Source organism: Rhopilema esculentum, chromosome 5, assembly GCF_057945365.1.
Source record: "Rhopilema esculentum isolate cy_ngs chromosome 5, ASM5794536v1, whole genome shotgun sequence".
Lineage (NCBI taxonomy): Eukaryota > Metazoa > Cnidaria > Scyphozoa > Rhizostomeae > Rhizostomatidae > Rhopilema > Rhopilema esculentum.
Genome location: NC_142819.1, coordinates 4686926 through 4705092, shown reverse-complemented (window position 1 = coordinate 4705092; position 18167 = coordinate 4686926). Strand labels below are relative to the sequence as shown.

The following is an 18167-nucleotide window of genomic DNA, read 5'->3' as shown; positions in this document are numbered from 1 at the left end:
GGCTGGGTGGGCTGTACCCCCCATTTTTTTTGCTCAAGTATGATACCAATGTAGTAGCTTCAAATATAATGGTGGCAATCTACATAAGGGGCCCCCAGTTTTCTACACCCCCACCCAGCCACTCTAAATTTTGCTCCGGCGTCCGTGCCATAGCCCTTCTCTAAAGCCAGTCCTTTTTGCTTGCCTTGCTCTCTTCTCTTCTACGCCAGAGATTCGTGTTTTACACCTGCAGCTGTTAGAGGATGACGGAGGAGCCTTTCACAGCGAAGGAACCGAAGCAGATGAAATTTCAGGAATTCTAGTGCCCAGGCTCCCAATAAAATGATGCAAACAAATAGAAGGAAGGCGAGGATGGAAGGCAAGTAACTGTAGGATTAAGAGAACTGATAGACGTTTTTCTGACCATTTTGAAGGTAAATGATACCTGAAAAGATATCAAACGCCACTTGTAAAACTTACAAAACATTTTATGGACATTTGATTTCAGCTGATTATCTTAATAACTACTACAAAGTGAAACGCAACATATTCGGCTCCCTCCAGACGACATTTTGTGCTGTGTAATAATCAAGGTAATTCATGGTAGAATCGAGCCGTTTTCATCAGTAAGGTATGTGTATTTATTACTTGAATTTGTGTATCTATATTTTAAGTTAGTTGGCAAGCAAGCTAATTGCAAGTAAGTTGACTTGGCGACGCAAATCCTAGAGACCATCTGACATCTCCACTTCTAGTTGTTGTGTTTTGAAAGTTTCTTCTCTACCGGCAAGCTGCCAGTACACCCGAGGGATATTGTCGTATGTAACAGTTTCTATGTATTGAAGTACTTGCTGCTTTATTGTCTGTCGTTTGGTTATTGTACTACGAGAAAATTCCTTAGAAACCAGTTCCGTAGAAACGCAGAAATAGGATGGTTATGAATGAATTCAAGTTTTTTTCCTTTTACAGGAATTCGAATTCTAAATCTAATAGGTCTTAATTGTTAGAAGAGAAACGTTAATTCCGACGACTTTACCAGAAACTGCTTGTAATATTGTCTCACTCCAGCAAGTCGTTGAATTAAATTTTGTCATGTCTTTGGCCGATAAGAACACGAAACCGATAAGCAATTTCAGTGGCATAAAACGTATCTTTGTTCAAAATTGGTTTCCTGTGGTCTTCAGAAAGTTTAAATTTGAAATATTGACCCAAAGACATTTACTTTTGAGGAGCCAAACAAAACAGATTATCTAAAGTTTTGTTTGGCTCATCCAAAACTGAGAAACTTTTTTATCATTATATTATTTTGGGTAAATTTAATACTCATTCAGCATGCATACCTTACTCTTCCTAAGTTTGAGGACATAATTTGAGCATAAGAGTGTTTTAACTGAATTGTCACAAAAGTTGGAAAATACCAGTATTTATCTTTATTGTTATTAAGATAAATAAATATTATTTATTTTTACTTATTACACATGCTGAAAGCTGAAACATTTTTTTCTTGAAACTGCTTTCAATTCATTCATACATGCCCGTCTGAGGGTAAAAATTTGAACATTTTCTGTCAAATTCATGGAATAATTTACTCTAATTAGCAAGTAGCTCAATGATTGCCAAAACACTTTGCCAAAACACGAAAAAAATTCATCCTTAATTTTCAACAATTTTCAAACAAGTTTTATTTTTTCCTTTATAATATACTAACAATTAAAACAAATTTGGCTGCATCTACAAGAAAACCTTTTTGAATAAAAACACTATTTTCTGTCATCAAAAATATGAACACAAAGGCCTGAATAAGGGGTCTCAGCATTAAACTGTTTTATCTGGTATCACAGTTTGCCAATCTGCCTGTAAAATATATTTTTATATCATATTTCACAAGCAATAAAAGGAGATCTAGAATAAAGACAAATCTTTAGTAAATTAGGGGGGAAACTTGCAATGATATTGGCTCTTTTGCATTGCAAACCCTCACATTAAACAAATGATTGTCTTTTTCAGTTTGCAGGGTGACAAAGTTGAACAAAATCAGAAAATTGTTAGCAAAACGATATGTCATAGGAACATTAGAGTGAGCTTCTTTGTCAAATGAAACATTGCTCACAACCTGTTTGCAAGAACTATAAATTTTCTTTGTTCTACTTACTCATCAAAATCAAATGAAATGTTTGATAGGTGACATATTTTCGAACCAGAAAATATGCACTGGCTTTTTCTGCTTATTATCAAGAGGAATTATTATCAAGAAAAAAGAGGGATTTTTTTCTATTGTAATAGACATGGTTTATGATAGAAGTAAGTCAACAATTTTCTCAGTAAAACTTTAATGAAGAAACAGTGGTTCCAAAGACATCAAGCAAAGTCAATCATTAAAATATAGTCTTACTGATTATCTTAATTGAAGCAAGTTGAGTAAAAAGCAGAAGTGATATAATAAAAATATCTAAAGCTAAAATAATTAAGCAAATGCAGTTTTTGTAAAACAAGAAAGAAAAAGTAACTAAATCACATCTTTGTACAAATGTGTTAAGAAAAAAATGCATGGAGTAGCTGAAAATTGTTGCTGGATCCATTTTAAAACAGATCAACTATTATTTTCTGAAATTTTGACGGAACAGAAAACACCATAGCAAGCACCGTGACTGTCAATGCTTGGAATTTTCAAAGTTTGGCTTATATTTCCAATATTAACATAAATTCTTAAATTTAAGTGCAATATTAGGCCACTCACCAAATTTCACATCAATAATCAAAAGAGAAATGAATGAAATCAATCCTTACTTTTACCAACTTTATGAGGGCTCAGTATGGAGCAAGTTCCTTTTTCCCACTATTCAAAATGGCAGAAGTAAACAAATCTGCCTCACAGCGTACCTGCGATTTAGACATCTAGCGCCTTCAGCGCTTCTATGTCATTGAGCTCCAACTATAGTATCCAGGCCCGTAGCCAAGGGGTGGCATGGGGTGGCATGGGGTGGCAATGCCACCCCTGGAAAATGAAAATACCGGCTGTTTGCCATCTCCAAAACTTTTGTGTCCAATCTTGTCAATGGTTTTTTTTGTTGTTTTATTGGATTGTCGTGAAAATTTGAGTCAAGGAAAATTGTTTATTGGGGTACCTTAATATCCATGTAGGACTTACGACAGATTTCACATTGCTTACATTTACAGATAACTTCACTTTAAACTTTGCCAGATTCCTGGACATTGCGAGTTTGACATCCCTCCTCCACAGGCCTGGCTACGGGCTTGATAGTATCCTTGCAGCTAAAAAAGTTTGGGTACAAGTTTTAAAGTTAATTATTGCCAAAAACCTTTAACAAAGATCCCACTCTAAGAACCAACTGTGTAGCACGATAAACCTGTGTTTTATAGGTAATCTTCATTATAGTTTCACACTATTTACAGAACTGAGGATCCAACACACCATACTCTATGTCAGCTTAATCTGAAAAGGACCGTAACTGACCATCAGAATGAATGACCATCAAATCCAGTTTTGGAAAAATTAGAAAGTCAATCTTAAAAAAAGTGGGGTGGACATGTCCACCCCATGGAGCCTTCCAATTGCTATATAACCTAATATAAAAGGCATTGGGCCCACAGGGGCCCCAAATTTTCAGAAACAGAGGTAAATCTGCTCACAGAGGTGGCAATTCCTCCCTTTCCTGTACCCAGGCACCCCTGACAAAAGTGGGGGAGGCTAGAACCAAATAAAAAGAGGCTTGACTAGTGAGTCATTGGTTAATTGTTTGTATTATGGCAAACGGTGGGGGTGCTAGAGCCTCCCAGCCCACTTGCTTGCTGGTGCCTGGTAGCCCTTACTTTTAAAATATTTATGAACACACAATCAATGTATTTAATTTTTAATTTTAGGTGCTGAAGTTATTTTTGTGTTCTGTTCATTCTCTATTGTCTAAAATCTGAAGGATATTTAGTGATGGTGGTTTGCTAGCTATTGGTTTTAGCTTTTCAGTTTATGTCAAGACTTTTTGCATTGAAAAAATACAATAGAGAGTCTAATTGTAACAGAAATCATTAACCATTTTGCTTTGCAAAATTATTTTATGTTTTGAAAAGTTTTCATTTTATGATTCAATGTTTTATGTTTATTTTTAAGATAAGGTTGTTACTTATGTCTTGTTCTTTAGCGGTTTGCTAGTTATTACAATTGCATGGCATTTAGATACAGTTGTTTGTGTTCAGTTCAAATTCCTTGATGAAATGAAAAATATATAATAATTGGTAATTTTTCAATTGCTTAATGCTAATCAAATTTTTAACATAACATTATTTGTTTTGTGGAGTACCAGTGATAGTAAATCTGCTTAGTATTGGAAGTGAGAAAATATAGGAAAGTCCTTGAGATTGAAAAGATATATCAATGTGCAGGGAACTAACTCATTTGTAGGTAGATGTTTTGTTGTTGTTGTTGTTTTGTGAATTTGACTAACTACTGTTTTATGTATGTTTTCTTGTGCATTTTTCTTTTTGTTTTGGGGAAAATTAAAGGCTTGAGGAATTTATCTGACATTGATATACAGTGATTCTGTAATATTAATTTTTCTGACACTCATCAGAGAGTAAAAACATTCAATAATTGAAAAAAGGTTAACAGGAGTTTATATACTGGGGAAGTGGTTGATTGGTCATAAAAAATGCAGTGGCTCATTGCTCGTAAAATAATTTATCAAATCAAAAGTGCTTTTGCTCCTCTCAAAATTCTTTTGATCTGTAGTTGAATATTAATTTCTGTAAAATTTAGAACATTATCTGATATTTTGCATTCTATGTAATCAGACTGAAAGCAATAACACCTGCTTTTTTGTTCAATTTTGAAATTTAGGTTATTAAACATTGTTTCTGTTGCTGGAAAAGTTTGAGTGATAAATCTTGCATTGATCTCTCACAAAAGAAATTTAGCTTGTGTGAATAATAGCAGCTGAGTTCAGCAAATAGCAAGTTGAAATTGAAATGAAGATGAAAGAAAAGGTCCAGCTGCAAGCAAAGTAAAGCGTATCTTATTATTTTTAATTTTTCCAACAAACACATTGCTGTCTAATGTTCACAGTTTACATTGATTTAAGGCTGATAATGAGACAAATAAAGTAATTGCTAAGTGGTTTCAAAATCAAATAGTTTGATATTATGCATCTAGAAACATTTTCTGGGATTTTTTCATGTAGAAGTTCAACTTGAAGATCTGTAAATTGAGTTTAGAAATTCAAGATTTCGCATTAGTATACCTTTATTATTCAACAGAGAAGAACACAAAATTTTACAATGTGAAAACTTGTTACCATCAGTCTTTCACTTAACACTTTTTTTCCAGTGATGACAGAATACGATTCATGTTAGGAAGTGGGAGAAGAGCTGAGTTGCCTGTTGTCTTCCATTCAGTACGTTTTTTCGACGGTAGAAAGTTTAAAAATTGTTTTGAAGAAAGCAAGCATTGTAAACATACTTAAGCTTTTCGTCTGATACTTATCAGAGAATAAAATGCCAGAACATTATTTGAAGAATTCTGAGCTAGAAACTTTACTTATACTCAGTTGTAGAACGAAGTAGGCCAATCTCGAGCAATGGACTGTGAAATTTGCCCGATATAAGCACCGCTTGCCTATTGAAAATATTACCAATACAGTGCAAAGTTAAAAAAAAATTTTTCTAGTTAGACAATGGTTTTTTTAATTTTTTTCTAAAAGGATTCTAGTGTTCTACAGCTGGGTATTCACATCTTTTAATATTCAGAATACTGAACTTTTTTTAATACTCACAGAAATTTGATGATGTGGAACACCGAAAAAAGGGAATTTCGATTACGCGAAAAAACAGAAATTGTATTCCCTAGATAACTCAGATTTGTCATTCGATTTTAGTAAATTCACGAACCAAATGTATTTCTTTTGGTTTAAGAGGCAACACGCTGTAAAGGCTTTCTGTTTGGGGGGCCAGCCCTGATAAATAAATATAAAAGCAGCCATATTTTACAAAATAAAAGCATTTTACTTATACCAGTTAAGTTTTTGGTGGGGCCAAGGCCCCCCTGGCCCCCCGGTATCTTGCTCCTTGGGCTGATTTACAAGAGGCAAATTCAGACTATCAGAAAATCAGACTTAACTTTTGACCATCCAGTTTCAAAATTGCAGCCATGTCGAATCTTCGTAGATTTTTTTCTAGGTATTCAAGCAAATTAACTCTGCGGGACTACTAACGAATAATTTTGTCATGTAAATGTAGGACAACTTTCTTGCGAATTAAATGCGAAGCCAAAAATCAATCTGCGCATGCCTCGATGCGGTTATCTGCAATGTCGCCTGGTGGTAATCAGCCTTGAAATTGTTTGCCTGTTTTAACTTTTCTCCTATTATAATTCATCGCTGATTGGCCAAAGCAAAAAAACCAATGAAATAGGCCATTCGTTGTGGCTCTCATTTCCGATCCGGACTTGGATATAATTTACCTTTTGTCATCATCCCCAATTTTATGCTTTGGGAGAGTGACGCAGAGAATATCTTATTATGTTATTTTCATCATACAATCTTTTTCATGAAATTCGTTATTTCTATTTCCTGTGAAGGGAACTGGTTCATTTTCGCTTTCATTACTTCATTTCTTTTTGACGTTTTCGCAACCAAAGCGGATTCATTAGCTAACAGGTTGTTTTCATGTCGGATAGCTCTTCTGTTTGTTTGATCAAATTTGTCGCAAAAACAGTTGCTATTTTATAATGATTTGCAGTTTAATGATATATAAAGTTTGGCAGTTTAAAGTATTTAGAAGTAGAAAAAGTATATTTTTGGGAAGTACCCTTTTGGAAGATGTTACTTAGCCTTTTTAACTACCGTACTGCGAGACTGAAGCATGTCTCAACTATGATTGTGCGTAAGTGTGCAAGCCAAATGCAGCTGGTTGTCGAGTTTTCTTCATCTAAGGCCGGAAAAGGTCGAGAAGAGATCTCCAGTGTGAAAAGACGGGATACAATGTGGAACCATCTGCGCGATCTTCTACGTAATGTTTAAGCTTTTTTGCAGTTTAAGCGGTATTGAGGCTTCTTCTTAATTTTTTCATAGGTATTTTTTTATGGTTATCAGGTAACGAGATGTAATGAATTCTGGCTCTAGTTAGCATTGCGTAGATATTTCGCGTAGAGAGTGGGTAAAATAGAATGGGTAAGTGAGTTGCCAGAGATAGGTGAACATTTAAAGAGAGTGGCCGCAGTCCATTTCGATTTGGAAATTGCAATTTAAAAACTGATTTAATAATTAAAATGAAGACTGAGGTTTTTCGCATGTGACCATATGCTTATCAACGGACAGATGGTAAGTTCTGTACATGCCATGTGGAGAACGAATCCGTGGTCATTTCTGCAAAATGATTTATGAATAAAGGTAACGAACTCAAGCAAGCTTCGGCAACATCATTATTCTCTTTTGGATGCGGCTGATATTTTGTGTGGTTAGTTTTATAGCTATCGGTCATTTAATCTGTGATGATTTGTCTGATTAGTTGGTTTATTTTTCTTTATGTTTAAATGTGTTGGTTTATTTTTCTTTATTTTTAAATGTGCCACGAAAGTGAATGTGGCAAAGAGTAAGTTTCTGCGTACCGTTAAGAGTTTTTATGTCAGTTTTTGCCAAAGTTTTTAGCTATCCATTGGGAGTATTGGCTAGATGCCCGCAAGTTCTTGAAATGTGCATGTGTGATTATGTAAGTTCGTAGGTAGTGTTCCTTTAATACAGGATAGTTTTACAAGCTTCTGCTTGGTCGTCATTTTATATCGTTTTTTACTGAAACCACTGTCAAACGCAATTACGAAATAAGTCTTCGTAATATCATTGCCTTTAAAAGATATATGAAGCGGATTTCATCAATTTTTAATAGTTTGCATTTAACCTCCAGAAACTATTTTCCTTACTGTATTACTAGATGCATTGTTACATACATTTTTACGAGTTGTTGACAATGTCTTTTTTAGCAGAAGATATCATCTCGTTAACTGGTGAGAAATCGAAATGGCTGCAGCTGACGTAGAAGAGAACGTCGCCCTGAAAAAACCAAAGTTTAGTTTGCGAAAGATGTTCACTAGATCGAAGAAATCACACGCAAGCCCCGATGACGACGGAGCGTCTTGTTCGATTCCGCGAGAGCAACAGGAGGAGACGCTCACGTGCAATGTATGCTTTGTCCAAAGGCCGGTCGGAGTCTTCCCTATTCTTCTCACATGCGAGCACAGAACGTGCGTAGAATGTCTTAGGCAATACCTCACATTGGCAATAAAGGAATGGCGAGTTATGGTCAGTTGTCCGGAATGTTCAGAAGTATTTCATCCGTCCGATATTAAAGATATTTTGAATGACGATCACCTATTTGGCAAATATGAAGAATTCACCTTACGAAGGGCCCTTGTTTCCATACCAGATATTAGATGGTGCCCGGCCCCAGATTGTGTGTACGCAGTTATTGCATCCGGATGTGCTAGTTGTCCGCAGTTGAAATGCAACCGACCTGGTTGTAAGACTGAGTTTTGCTATCATTGTCGACAAGTATGGCATCCCAATACCACTTGTGACTCAGCCCGCACGCGAAACAACTTTGAAATAGGCTCATTGTCGTCAAGTGAGCGACGAGCTTCGTCTAGTGAGGATATGAAACCATGTCCAAGGTGCGGTGCTTTGTTCATAAAAATGGACGATGGCTCCTGCAATCATATGACATGTTCTGTCTGTGGTTCCGAATTCTGTTGGCTTTGTATGAAAGAAATATCCGATCTTCATTACCTCAGGTAAGTTGTGTCTTCATTTTATCTTTGCAAGAATACTAACTGATCGCCCGCTGAAAAACGAAAATAGTTTCTCATTTCTTTTTCCTAAGGCTCCCATTTCCTTCTCTCCGTTTTTATAAGCCAATATTGATAATAAGCTAAACCTACTCTCGTAAAATATTGCATGGTTTCCCAGCAATTATGCTTTGATAGCAATTATACATAGGTATGCAAAATCATGCCGGTAAGAGCCAGGGTGACTGGAAGCAGCTCTGTAAATTTATTTTAGAATGGCGATGTACTCAGTGATACCCCCGTCTTTGACTGCTGTTTCGTTTTCAGTTGCCAAGTTTTTCGATCAGTTACCTCTATTTATTATCAACTAAATTCAGCTTTGCTATTAAATAAGTTGTTTATTTTCGACATGTCTACAATCACTGGAAGCTCAGGAGCCTTGTGAGAGGGGAGGGTTGCCTTGGCATATTGATTTTGTTGTTGTTGAAGAGCACCGAGATTTGCCCAGCTTTGAAACTCTCACTGACAAAAGGAAAAAGATAAAAGGATCGGAGTTTTAAGATCAGCTGGAACTGTAAATTTTCATGGGCTTAGTGAATTCTTTCTTTAGTGCCAAATAGTGAAAGACGATAGTAATTATTTTTCTTGTTATGATCCCTGGTGTTTCTTAATTTAGTATCAATGTGAGGGACACTGCTTGTGAGAAATGACAACCCGCTGCTTGAACTTTTCATCAAATTATATTGAACTTCTTTAGAAAGAAGCAGCATCCTACACTGCCATTTATTGATTTTTCACTTCATTGTTGTAAATTTCGTCTCAAAAGCTAACATTACATAACAACTAAATTTGAGACTTTTATTCCCACAAATTCTAACCAGTTTAAAGGTAAATTCTTAAATTTTAAAGTTTGGACCTTTTTTGTGATCAAGTCCTTTAAGAACAGTTATCATTGTATCGAGAAACAATAATGTTCAGCGTAATGTTTTGTAACAAGATAGCTGTTCGTATTTCGTTTTGTTTCAAATTTTCATTCAAATTTTCATGCCTTCTGCTTTGTCTTCAGCACCCACACCTAAAACACGAGCTGAATGTATCCCCAATTAATTTTTTTCTTATTTTTGTAACGGTCTCCATTGTTTTTAGCCCATCTGGCTGTACATTTTGGGGGAAAAAGCCGTGGAGTCGAAAGAAGAAAGTTCTTTGGCAAATGGGGACATTAATTGGAGCACCAGTTGGTATTGCATTGGCAGCAGGCGTAGTTCTTCCTGCAATGATGATCGGAATACCAATTTATGTTGGTGGTCGGGTAAGTTTGCTTGCGGTGCTTTTTGTCCTGTAAATTTGTCATTAACAATCGAATTCGAGAGGTTGGGGACGGACAGTTGTATTAGTCAAAATTAGCTTTTGATCACCTTGACTTTCGTGTTGATCATCCTATTTTAGTTACTTTCTCAGAGTTTTATCGACGCTTATTCTGAAATTTTGCTGTCTCTTTGATTGAACTTGGATTGTCATAGAGTTCTCAAGTGTGACGTCACAAAAAAACTATTTTAAGAATTTTCGAATTTTGACCGCATAACATGAAAGAACATCATAAAATACTCAGTTAATCCTGCGCTGCAAAATCGGTTAAATTTGTCAAAAATCGGGTAAGCTATGGCAAGATTTGAAGTTTGCTAACGGATTACTGTTATTTTCGCTCAGTTCATAAAGTTATGAACTGCGACCAAATTACAGAGGTTTGATGGGACCAGAGCTTGTGCTCATCTGGTCATATCTCAGCCAATTCGTAATACCTTTACCTAATTTTACAGATTTATAGGTATTTCATGATGCTCTGTCAGGTTATGGGAACAAATTTGGAAAATTCTAAAAATATGTTTTGTGACGCCATCACTTGACAACTCTATTGGAACATGAATATTGCACGTGAGGACAAACATGAGAAAAAGTGACGCAATGGTTTCTTGTAATGGAAAACGGGAAATGTTGTTTTGTATATTTGATTTGTTTTGAACACGGGAGCTCAATTAGCAGTGTTAATTAGACTCGAAGTTGATTGGATACAAGGGATTAAACAGTGTGTTTCAGTCGAGTGCTGCATTGCAGCTGTTTGTCATTGTATTTATCACACCTTTGCTGTTTTAAACTACTTATGGTGAGAAAATATACAGGATGCCTGCAAGGGAGATGGATACTTACGGAGATACTCGGAAGATTACCTACGGATGAACTTATTCTTGTAAAAAGAGCATTGAAATCTATAATAAGATGGCAGTCAGTCACCCGTTATTAAAAGCAGAGTACCTTGAAAGCCAGTATACATTCAGTTTAGATATATGGTAACAACGAAACAACATTGCTGTTGCATATACAATATTGCTAAGCTTTAATGCCCATTCAGTATAGTTTAAAATGAACTAAGTGCCATCCAAAAGGCTTTTTCTGGTGTTGAGATCTGGGGTACTCTTGGTCTGTCCCCACCTGCCTTACCCTGAATATGATGATGTCCTTACCTGTATTTTATTTGTTACTGCCAAGCTTCTGAAGGTAGGTTAGGACACTGAGGAGCTGTGCTAATCGAGCAGCATCCTGATCCTTCCCTTCGATGTGACCACACCCTGTCCCTAAGGCTGGAATTGCAGAGAGTTGGCACTCTCGAATCACTGACTGACTCTCGAATCACTGATAGTCTGCGCGTTCATTACAGAGTCTTCCATGCATTAAAACTAAAATATATATTGAAATAAGTTTATAATTTATCATGTTTGTATTTAATTTTGCGACTTCTTCTAGGGAGTTTCCCTCTCATTTTTGTCGACATCTCTCAAGCTAAGTTTTAGCTTTGTGAATGTATGAATATAGGTTTCCTCTTCAAAGTTAATCAAAATATTGAAAAAGGCATTGGCTGTATCTGTTCAAATGTGAGTGGGTGGCATAAATGCTGCGAAATAGCTTTGCAACTTTTGTTCGGAGACAATATCAGGATAACAGATGGAGAGTTGTGGAAAAATATGGCAATTGTTAGCGCTAAATAATTAAAATGAAGACGCTGCACATTGTTTCGCGTCACATCTCCGTATGAGGTTTTAAATAATCATGAAACACGATTCCCAGCATGCATCCGTCTGTTATGGTTGAGGGTAACTGACATTTGCATGGTAGATGTGCATTTTGCTGCTGCGCAGGGGATCAATTTCACTACCCAATTCCTGCTACTATCGCACAGAAAGGCTAAAAGCTTATAGTTTTTCATATTTTTCTCCGGTTCCTCCTAAATCAATGTTCATGGTTAACAATAATATCATACAAGTAACCTGATGAAATTTTAATGTGTAATGGTTTAAATTGCTACCACGAGTTTCAACATTAAAGCTCTGCCTATACGACATCGAGAATTTTATGACAGACTGTTAAACAGTAATTTTCAAGTACCATGATTATATAAACCAGTCCTTCGCCTTAGGGGTTACAACGAGTGAAAAACGGTTAACTTCGTTTCTCGAAGGTCACTTTGTAGAAAGCAAATATTTTTGAAGGGGGGGGGGGGAAGCTTAAGCAAGACCTTTTAAATGTACTTTCAAATCTAACGGGTAATAGTAAAGCTATTTTCATAACTAGTTTCAAAACTTGCAGAAGTAATTGTACATGATAATTCATTTTACTCTTCAACGCATTTGGCTCAAGAACACCAGTGAAGTCAAGGAGGCTTCCCGCCGTACAAAATACATGCTGCAAAATAGGGTTTCTTTTGCCTCCTATCTGAATCGTGTTCCTTGCTTGATCTGTGCAGTAGGGTACGTTGCTAATGAAATATTCTTCTTTTTAGATACGCGATCGCTTCTCATTCCCACGCCAGTCTGTCCATAAACGAAACATGGCAATCGTTGGTGGCGTTGCTTTGTCTGTTATCATTTCTCCGTTTCTGGCGGCTTTGACGGTTGGTGTCGGTGTACCAATAGCTCTTGGCTATGTCTATGGTGTTGTGCCGGTGTCGCTATGCAGGAGTGGGGGATGCACCGCGGTAAAGCGGTCAAGAAACGGAAATGGCGTCAATTTTGAATTCGACGAAAGAGACGATGGGACGGTGTCTTTTAGTGATAAGAATAGTCCTGCAAGAAGAAACAGTCACTCGAGTAGCATGTTAGACAATGCCAGTCTCACAACGCAAGGCGGCAATGTTTTGACCGTTAAGGCAACTGTAAATAAAGGTAAGTTTTTTGTTCACTCTGTCTCGAACCAATTCATGCTAAACGCGTGCGGCATCTGGCCTCTTTGGTACAGATTGATGTACTGTTGACTTGTTACAAGTCTGCATTCTGATTTCTTCCAAGGGCTAGTGCTGCATGTCAGATTCACAGAAGTCGTTGTGACATGCATCGCCAGCCCTTGGCAGAACTCACAACAAAGACTGATAGCCAGTCAAGATGTTCGGTAAACATCGATCACTTCAATGTCAGATTCACATTGCTTTCCAGACCTTTAGAAGAAAAGATCTAACTAATGTAGAGGTTTCAGTCACAGATATTTAGAAATCACTTTGTAAAGCTTAGGGATTTACCTCCGTATAACTGTAAAGAATTGTGCTATTTTTATAGTTATCATTTAATGTCAATTGCTCGAAAGCAGAACCCTGAAGCATCAAACTAACACTCCGTCTGAAGTACAAACATGTACTTTAGTATAATAAGTTATGTTCCAACCTTCGGAAATCATTATCCTCCTTTTTCATTGTTATACCAACCACCCATTATATCTCAGTATGCCAGCATGTTGGGCGTTCAGCACTGTAGAAGGTAGTGTGCGATAGCGCTGCTGATGTGACGGTTGCAAACAGTTTGTGTATGTTTGATCCTTGCTAAGTTTATGGTTGTGGTGGTGGCTAAGGTTTTGTTGAATAGTTGTCGAGAACCACATATCGTTGTGGATTTTAGAATATAGAGTTGAATCTTTCTAGTTCTTTGTTCTATTTGTATAAATCCAAATTGCGGATTGAGGACATGGCAGGCACATATTCGCCAAATGCCCTCTTAAAATTTTGCATTTTGATTGAAGCCCATAGAGATGTTGCAGTGTAATCAACTAAGCAGCTCGCCCATCTATATTAATAAGCTATCTTTTTAAGCATAAGCACAATAAGTGTCGTGATCTTGCTTTGTTGCTCTGGCCTAACAACTCTACAGAGCCACAATCCCTGTCATAATTCTTGAAACACTTATATAGTTTTCAAAAGCAAATTCAGATTTGCTCTTTTGCAACAATGTTCGTATTCTTAAAGAAAAGGAGCAGACTATGAAGTCCATTTATTCTCGTGGCATTTTTCTGGGGGGAAGGGGAAGGGGAAAGACACAAATGAAGTTTCTGGGTTTCCCAAGTAATTTTACAGGTATTGTACCATATTGATCAAGGTGTAAGCAACCCTGCTCGATGCCTCACATATGCTTACATATCAATTAGATTTGATTTATTAATAGCAATAGATATGCCATGTATGTAGTGTTTGCAGTCCTACAATATGTTTCACTGTCGTTTAGAAACAGATCAGTTGCTGAAAGTTGCTGAAATTCTGAAAAATAGAAGTATTTTTCCTGGTTTATTGAATGTTCAATGTTTGCTTATTTATGCTGTATTTTTTCCAGAGCCGCAGCCAAGCATAACTGGCATGAGCCAAGATAGCAACAGTCTAGATAGCCGTTCTCTCATATCACATTACAGAACAGGTGATGGTGACGTCGACAGCCATGCATCGATGATTCCACAACCTCGCAGCACCACTGTAAGCATTACGAGTAGCTTAGAGAATGTGCATAGCAACTCAAGTGGTGCTGTTAATTTATGTTCTGGGCTGCCTGAGGTTAGCTGTGAACGCGATGAGCCAGTACTGAGCAAAGAAGATGTGGCTTCCACTACTAGTCAAACTAGTCCAGCCTCGGCAGGGTTTCATGTGTTCAAAGAAGAATGTGTCATACACCACAACGATAAACTCAGCCGAAATGGGGAATCTATGATATCCGAGGAAAGTATTTAGAACTATTCAATTGTAGTAATGTTGCTTAAATTATTTGATCAATTTCTTGTAAATTGTTGTAGATTATTGATTGATTAGTACTGAGGTTTATAACTTCAGAATAGTGATGACGTAAGCATTATATTTGATCACTAACACCAACAGGTTAGCGCCATCAGTGATTGAGTCTCTCTGATCGTGCTGACTTTTCGCTCTGGACTTAAAATATTTCAATTTTAGTATGACTAGGTGTTGCCATTATGACAGTTCGTGCCAGCAGTTTATGCGCGAAGACAAATGAGCTGTTTTGGCATCAAAATATTCCAAATGACTGCTTCACTCTTTCCATTTGATATGTTTTTCGTTGTTTCGGTCAATGGTCTAAATGCTCTGGACAGCAAAGACTGGAGACTAGAGATTTTAACAACAAGCTAAATGCTCAACCAAGGCAGCCCTTGAAATTTATACCATCAACCACAAGATGTTGGCTAAGAAGACTTTCTTAAAATCAAGCACTTTTAGGTTTTCAAGATTCTTGTCACCAAAGTCCAACTTAAACCGACCAGTTATTGTCACGGAGTTGGAGTACGGCTTTTTCATGCCACTATCCATGCCCTGTGATTACTTAATGCCCTTGTACCCAAAAATTTCGAGATGTCGTCATATATAACCAAAGTTGTTGCTGTTCCCGTAATTGCATAAAAAACCCCAAGCTGATGACCATATTCAATGCTTGTGTAACTGTTGTTTCCTTTCCCTGGTATGACAATCCGAGTTCTTTGTCAAGTCAGTCTTGTACGTTTCATGTTTGTACAGGTTACATACGGCTTCTAGACGTAGCGTAGTGTGACGATAGCAAGGCTAATGACGTGTCAGACAATCTGAGCATTTTGTTACAATAATGTTAGAGGCACTGTCTTCCATATGATGAACATTGCCTCTCAATTCTCCTTGGAACTCACAATAACTTGAGTCTTGTTTCTATACTGAAGCATCCTTCTTCTAATTAAAACCACTTCTGCCCCCCCCCCCCCCCCGCCGTATAGAGATATAACTTGAATAAGCCCATGCGTTATAACCCAACATTACACAACTGAACGGAAGGAAGTGGCGAGTTACATTCGGCCTTAAAACTGACGCTATTCTACCAAGTCCTTTGTTAGTGTTTGTAGGTTTGTAGGTGCGTGCTATTCGCATTCTGTATCGTGTTAATGAATAGCTTAATTAGGCCTTTATATTTAAAGAACGTTTTAACTACTTAACTCGTGAGGCATTGTCGTTACGATTGACGACTATTTCTCACTATATCCTGGTGTATTGTGAAGTTAAAGTTCCTATGACCATGAACCAATTTCCTCTATAAAATACATTTCAAATGTCGTAGATGCAAACTAGCTTTCTGAAAAGCGGTGTCTGTATTTTTTGGCAAATATTGTGTAGCCAACTGAAATATAATTCTCCTACAGTCAAAGCCTTAACATTTGCTAGACATACATGTGGATGACTTATTGCAACATCCAATTTTAATAGTGCTTTCATATACAGACACCGGATATACTTTGCAAGAGGTTGGAAGTCCCCTATTTCAGTAAAAAACAGTTGTAAAAACTATCATCAGCAAAAGCTGGTAATTCTTTCTAATTGCGTCAGGAAATGCAAATTCATTTGAATCCCTTCCAATTCCAGCTATGTTTTATGTACACGAAGTTATGACAGTATTGTGTCTATTAAAAATCTATGTTTTTGTCGGGAATTCCTTTAGCTGTAAATATTGCGTTTCATGCACTTGTAGAAATTAATTCTGCCACCTTAATGTATCTACGACTTTAAAATAAATAGCTACAAGTTTACACTGTGTTGGTTTTTTATGTTCCTTCCTGCGAAACCTTTTTGATGTTCCTTCCTGCGAAACTGTTTGGTATTCTTTCTTGCGAAACTATTTGATGTTCCTTCTTGCGAAACTGTTTGATGCTCCTTCCTGCGAAACTATTTGATGTTCCTTCCTGCGAAACTGTTTGATGTTCCTTTCTGCGAAACTGTTTGGTATTCTTTCTTGCAAAACTATTTGATGTTCCTTCTTGCGAAACTTTTTGATGTTCCTTCTTGCGAAACTGTTTGATGCTCCTTCCTGCGAAACTGTTTGGTATTCCTTCTTGCGAAACTATTTGATGTTCCTTCCTGCGAAACTATTTGATGTTCCTTCCTGCGAAACTGTTTAATGTTCTTTCTTGCGAAACTATTTAATGTTCCTCCCTGCGAAACTATTTGATGTTCCTTCATGTGAAACTATCTGGTGATCAGCACATTTGCTTTTATGTGGATTGATGTAGCAATTCGCTTTTTATGCATTTTTATGCACACGGTGACCACAGATAATGTCTCTGAACTTTATTCTGTTTTAATTTTAAATTCTCGTACATCCAAGGCTATTATTATTTTCTTTTAGCTAGTTCAGCTTTTCAGACCATTAATTCAATTAGAAGTTATGATGCCTTTATTTCAGGTAGGTAGTACGCTAGAAATACCGGATGTATTTTGGAATAAGTTTTTTTAATAGCTTGAGACAGACTTGCCTAACCAAAAGGAACAACATAAGAAAGAAGACCGGCTTAAACTCAACAAAACTCAAGAAATAAAATACCAGCAAAAAGTGAAAATTAAAAGAATAGCAACAGAACAACAAAAAGAGATCAGCAAAATAGCATTGAAACAACAGTTAAAATGGTAACCTTGCCAAAATTAACGTCGTTATTTCAAATCTAATTACTTTGTTCAAGATAAAACTGCAAGTACAAGTGCAACATCCCTGTGGCCAAGGAAAGAGGCTTTAATTACTTTATTAGGCAAATGTTTTGTCTTAACACCTATGCACAGAAAATTCGATTACAAAATTAAGAAAAAAGGAAACACGCGAGGCTAAAATTATGCGAAATAATAAAAATCGCCAGACTGAAACTGGAGCCAAGTGCTCTTATAAGAAACGTGTAGTGGCAGAATGAGGGACAAGCGTAGGACAATACAATACTTAAATTTCGATGTTCTTATCATTTTGTATTTCAAAAGCTTTAGTTTTCTTAATTTTTTCTTATTTCAACATTGATCTTTCTGCATTTGCTATACGTTCCTTTTAAGGCCATCAAACAGAAATTTTCCAGGACGAAGTTGATATGCTGACAAAATCTCCTGTAGTTTGACAACATGTGAGAAAAAACCCAAAAATATCATTTTGCTTCTTATTCTCTAGCTGTAACTGGGCATTTTCTTATGTTATTGGTGTTTTTTTCGAGAAATCAAGCCTCGGTGTCTTTATAAAGTCTGTTTTATAAAAAGTATATTTAAATAAATTACTGCATATTCAAGCGAAAAGAATCAACTCGCCTCGAAATGAAATCG

General features: G+C 36.6%; 1 protein-coding gene and 1 long non-coding RNA gene across 3 annotated transcripts; one reads left to right on the top strand and one right to left on the bottom strand.

Annotated features, from left to right (window-relative positions):
• The first annotated feature begins 316 nt into the window (after positions 1-316).
• On the top strand, positions 317-16624 carry LOC135689454 (E3 ubiquitin-protein ligase RNF19A). 2 transcript variants are annotated; one of them, XM_065206687.2, is made up of 5 exons: positions 317-610; positions 7967-8770; positions 9911-10073; positions 12597-12978; positions 14407-16624. In XM_065206687.2, the coding sequence occupies exons 2-5, from the start codon at positions 8001-8003 to the stop codon at positions 14793-14795; spliced, it is 1704 nt and encodes a 567-aa protein (XP_065062759.2). In that variant the 5' UTR covers positions 317-610; positions 7967-8000; the 3' UTR covers positions 14796-16624. The 2 variants fall into 2 exon arrangements, with proteins under 2 accessions (XP_065062759.2, XP_065062758.2); XM_065206686.2 differs by having other exon boundaries at positions 7964-8770.
• On the bottom strand, positions 15902-17030 carry LOC135689459 (uncharacterized). The gene is made up of 2 exons (XR_010516523.2): positions 16762-17030; positions 15902-16660 (listed from the first exon to the last, which is right to left on the bottom strand). It is a non-coding gene; the product is annotated as an uncharacterized LOC135689459 (long non-coding RNA).
• Between the last annotated feature and the right edge of the window lie 1137 nt (positions 17031-18167).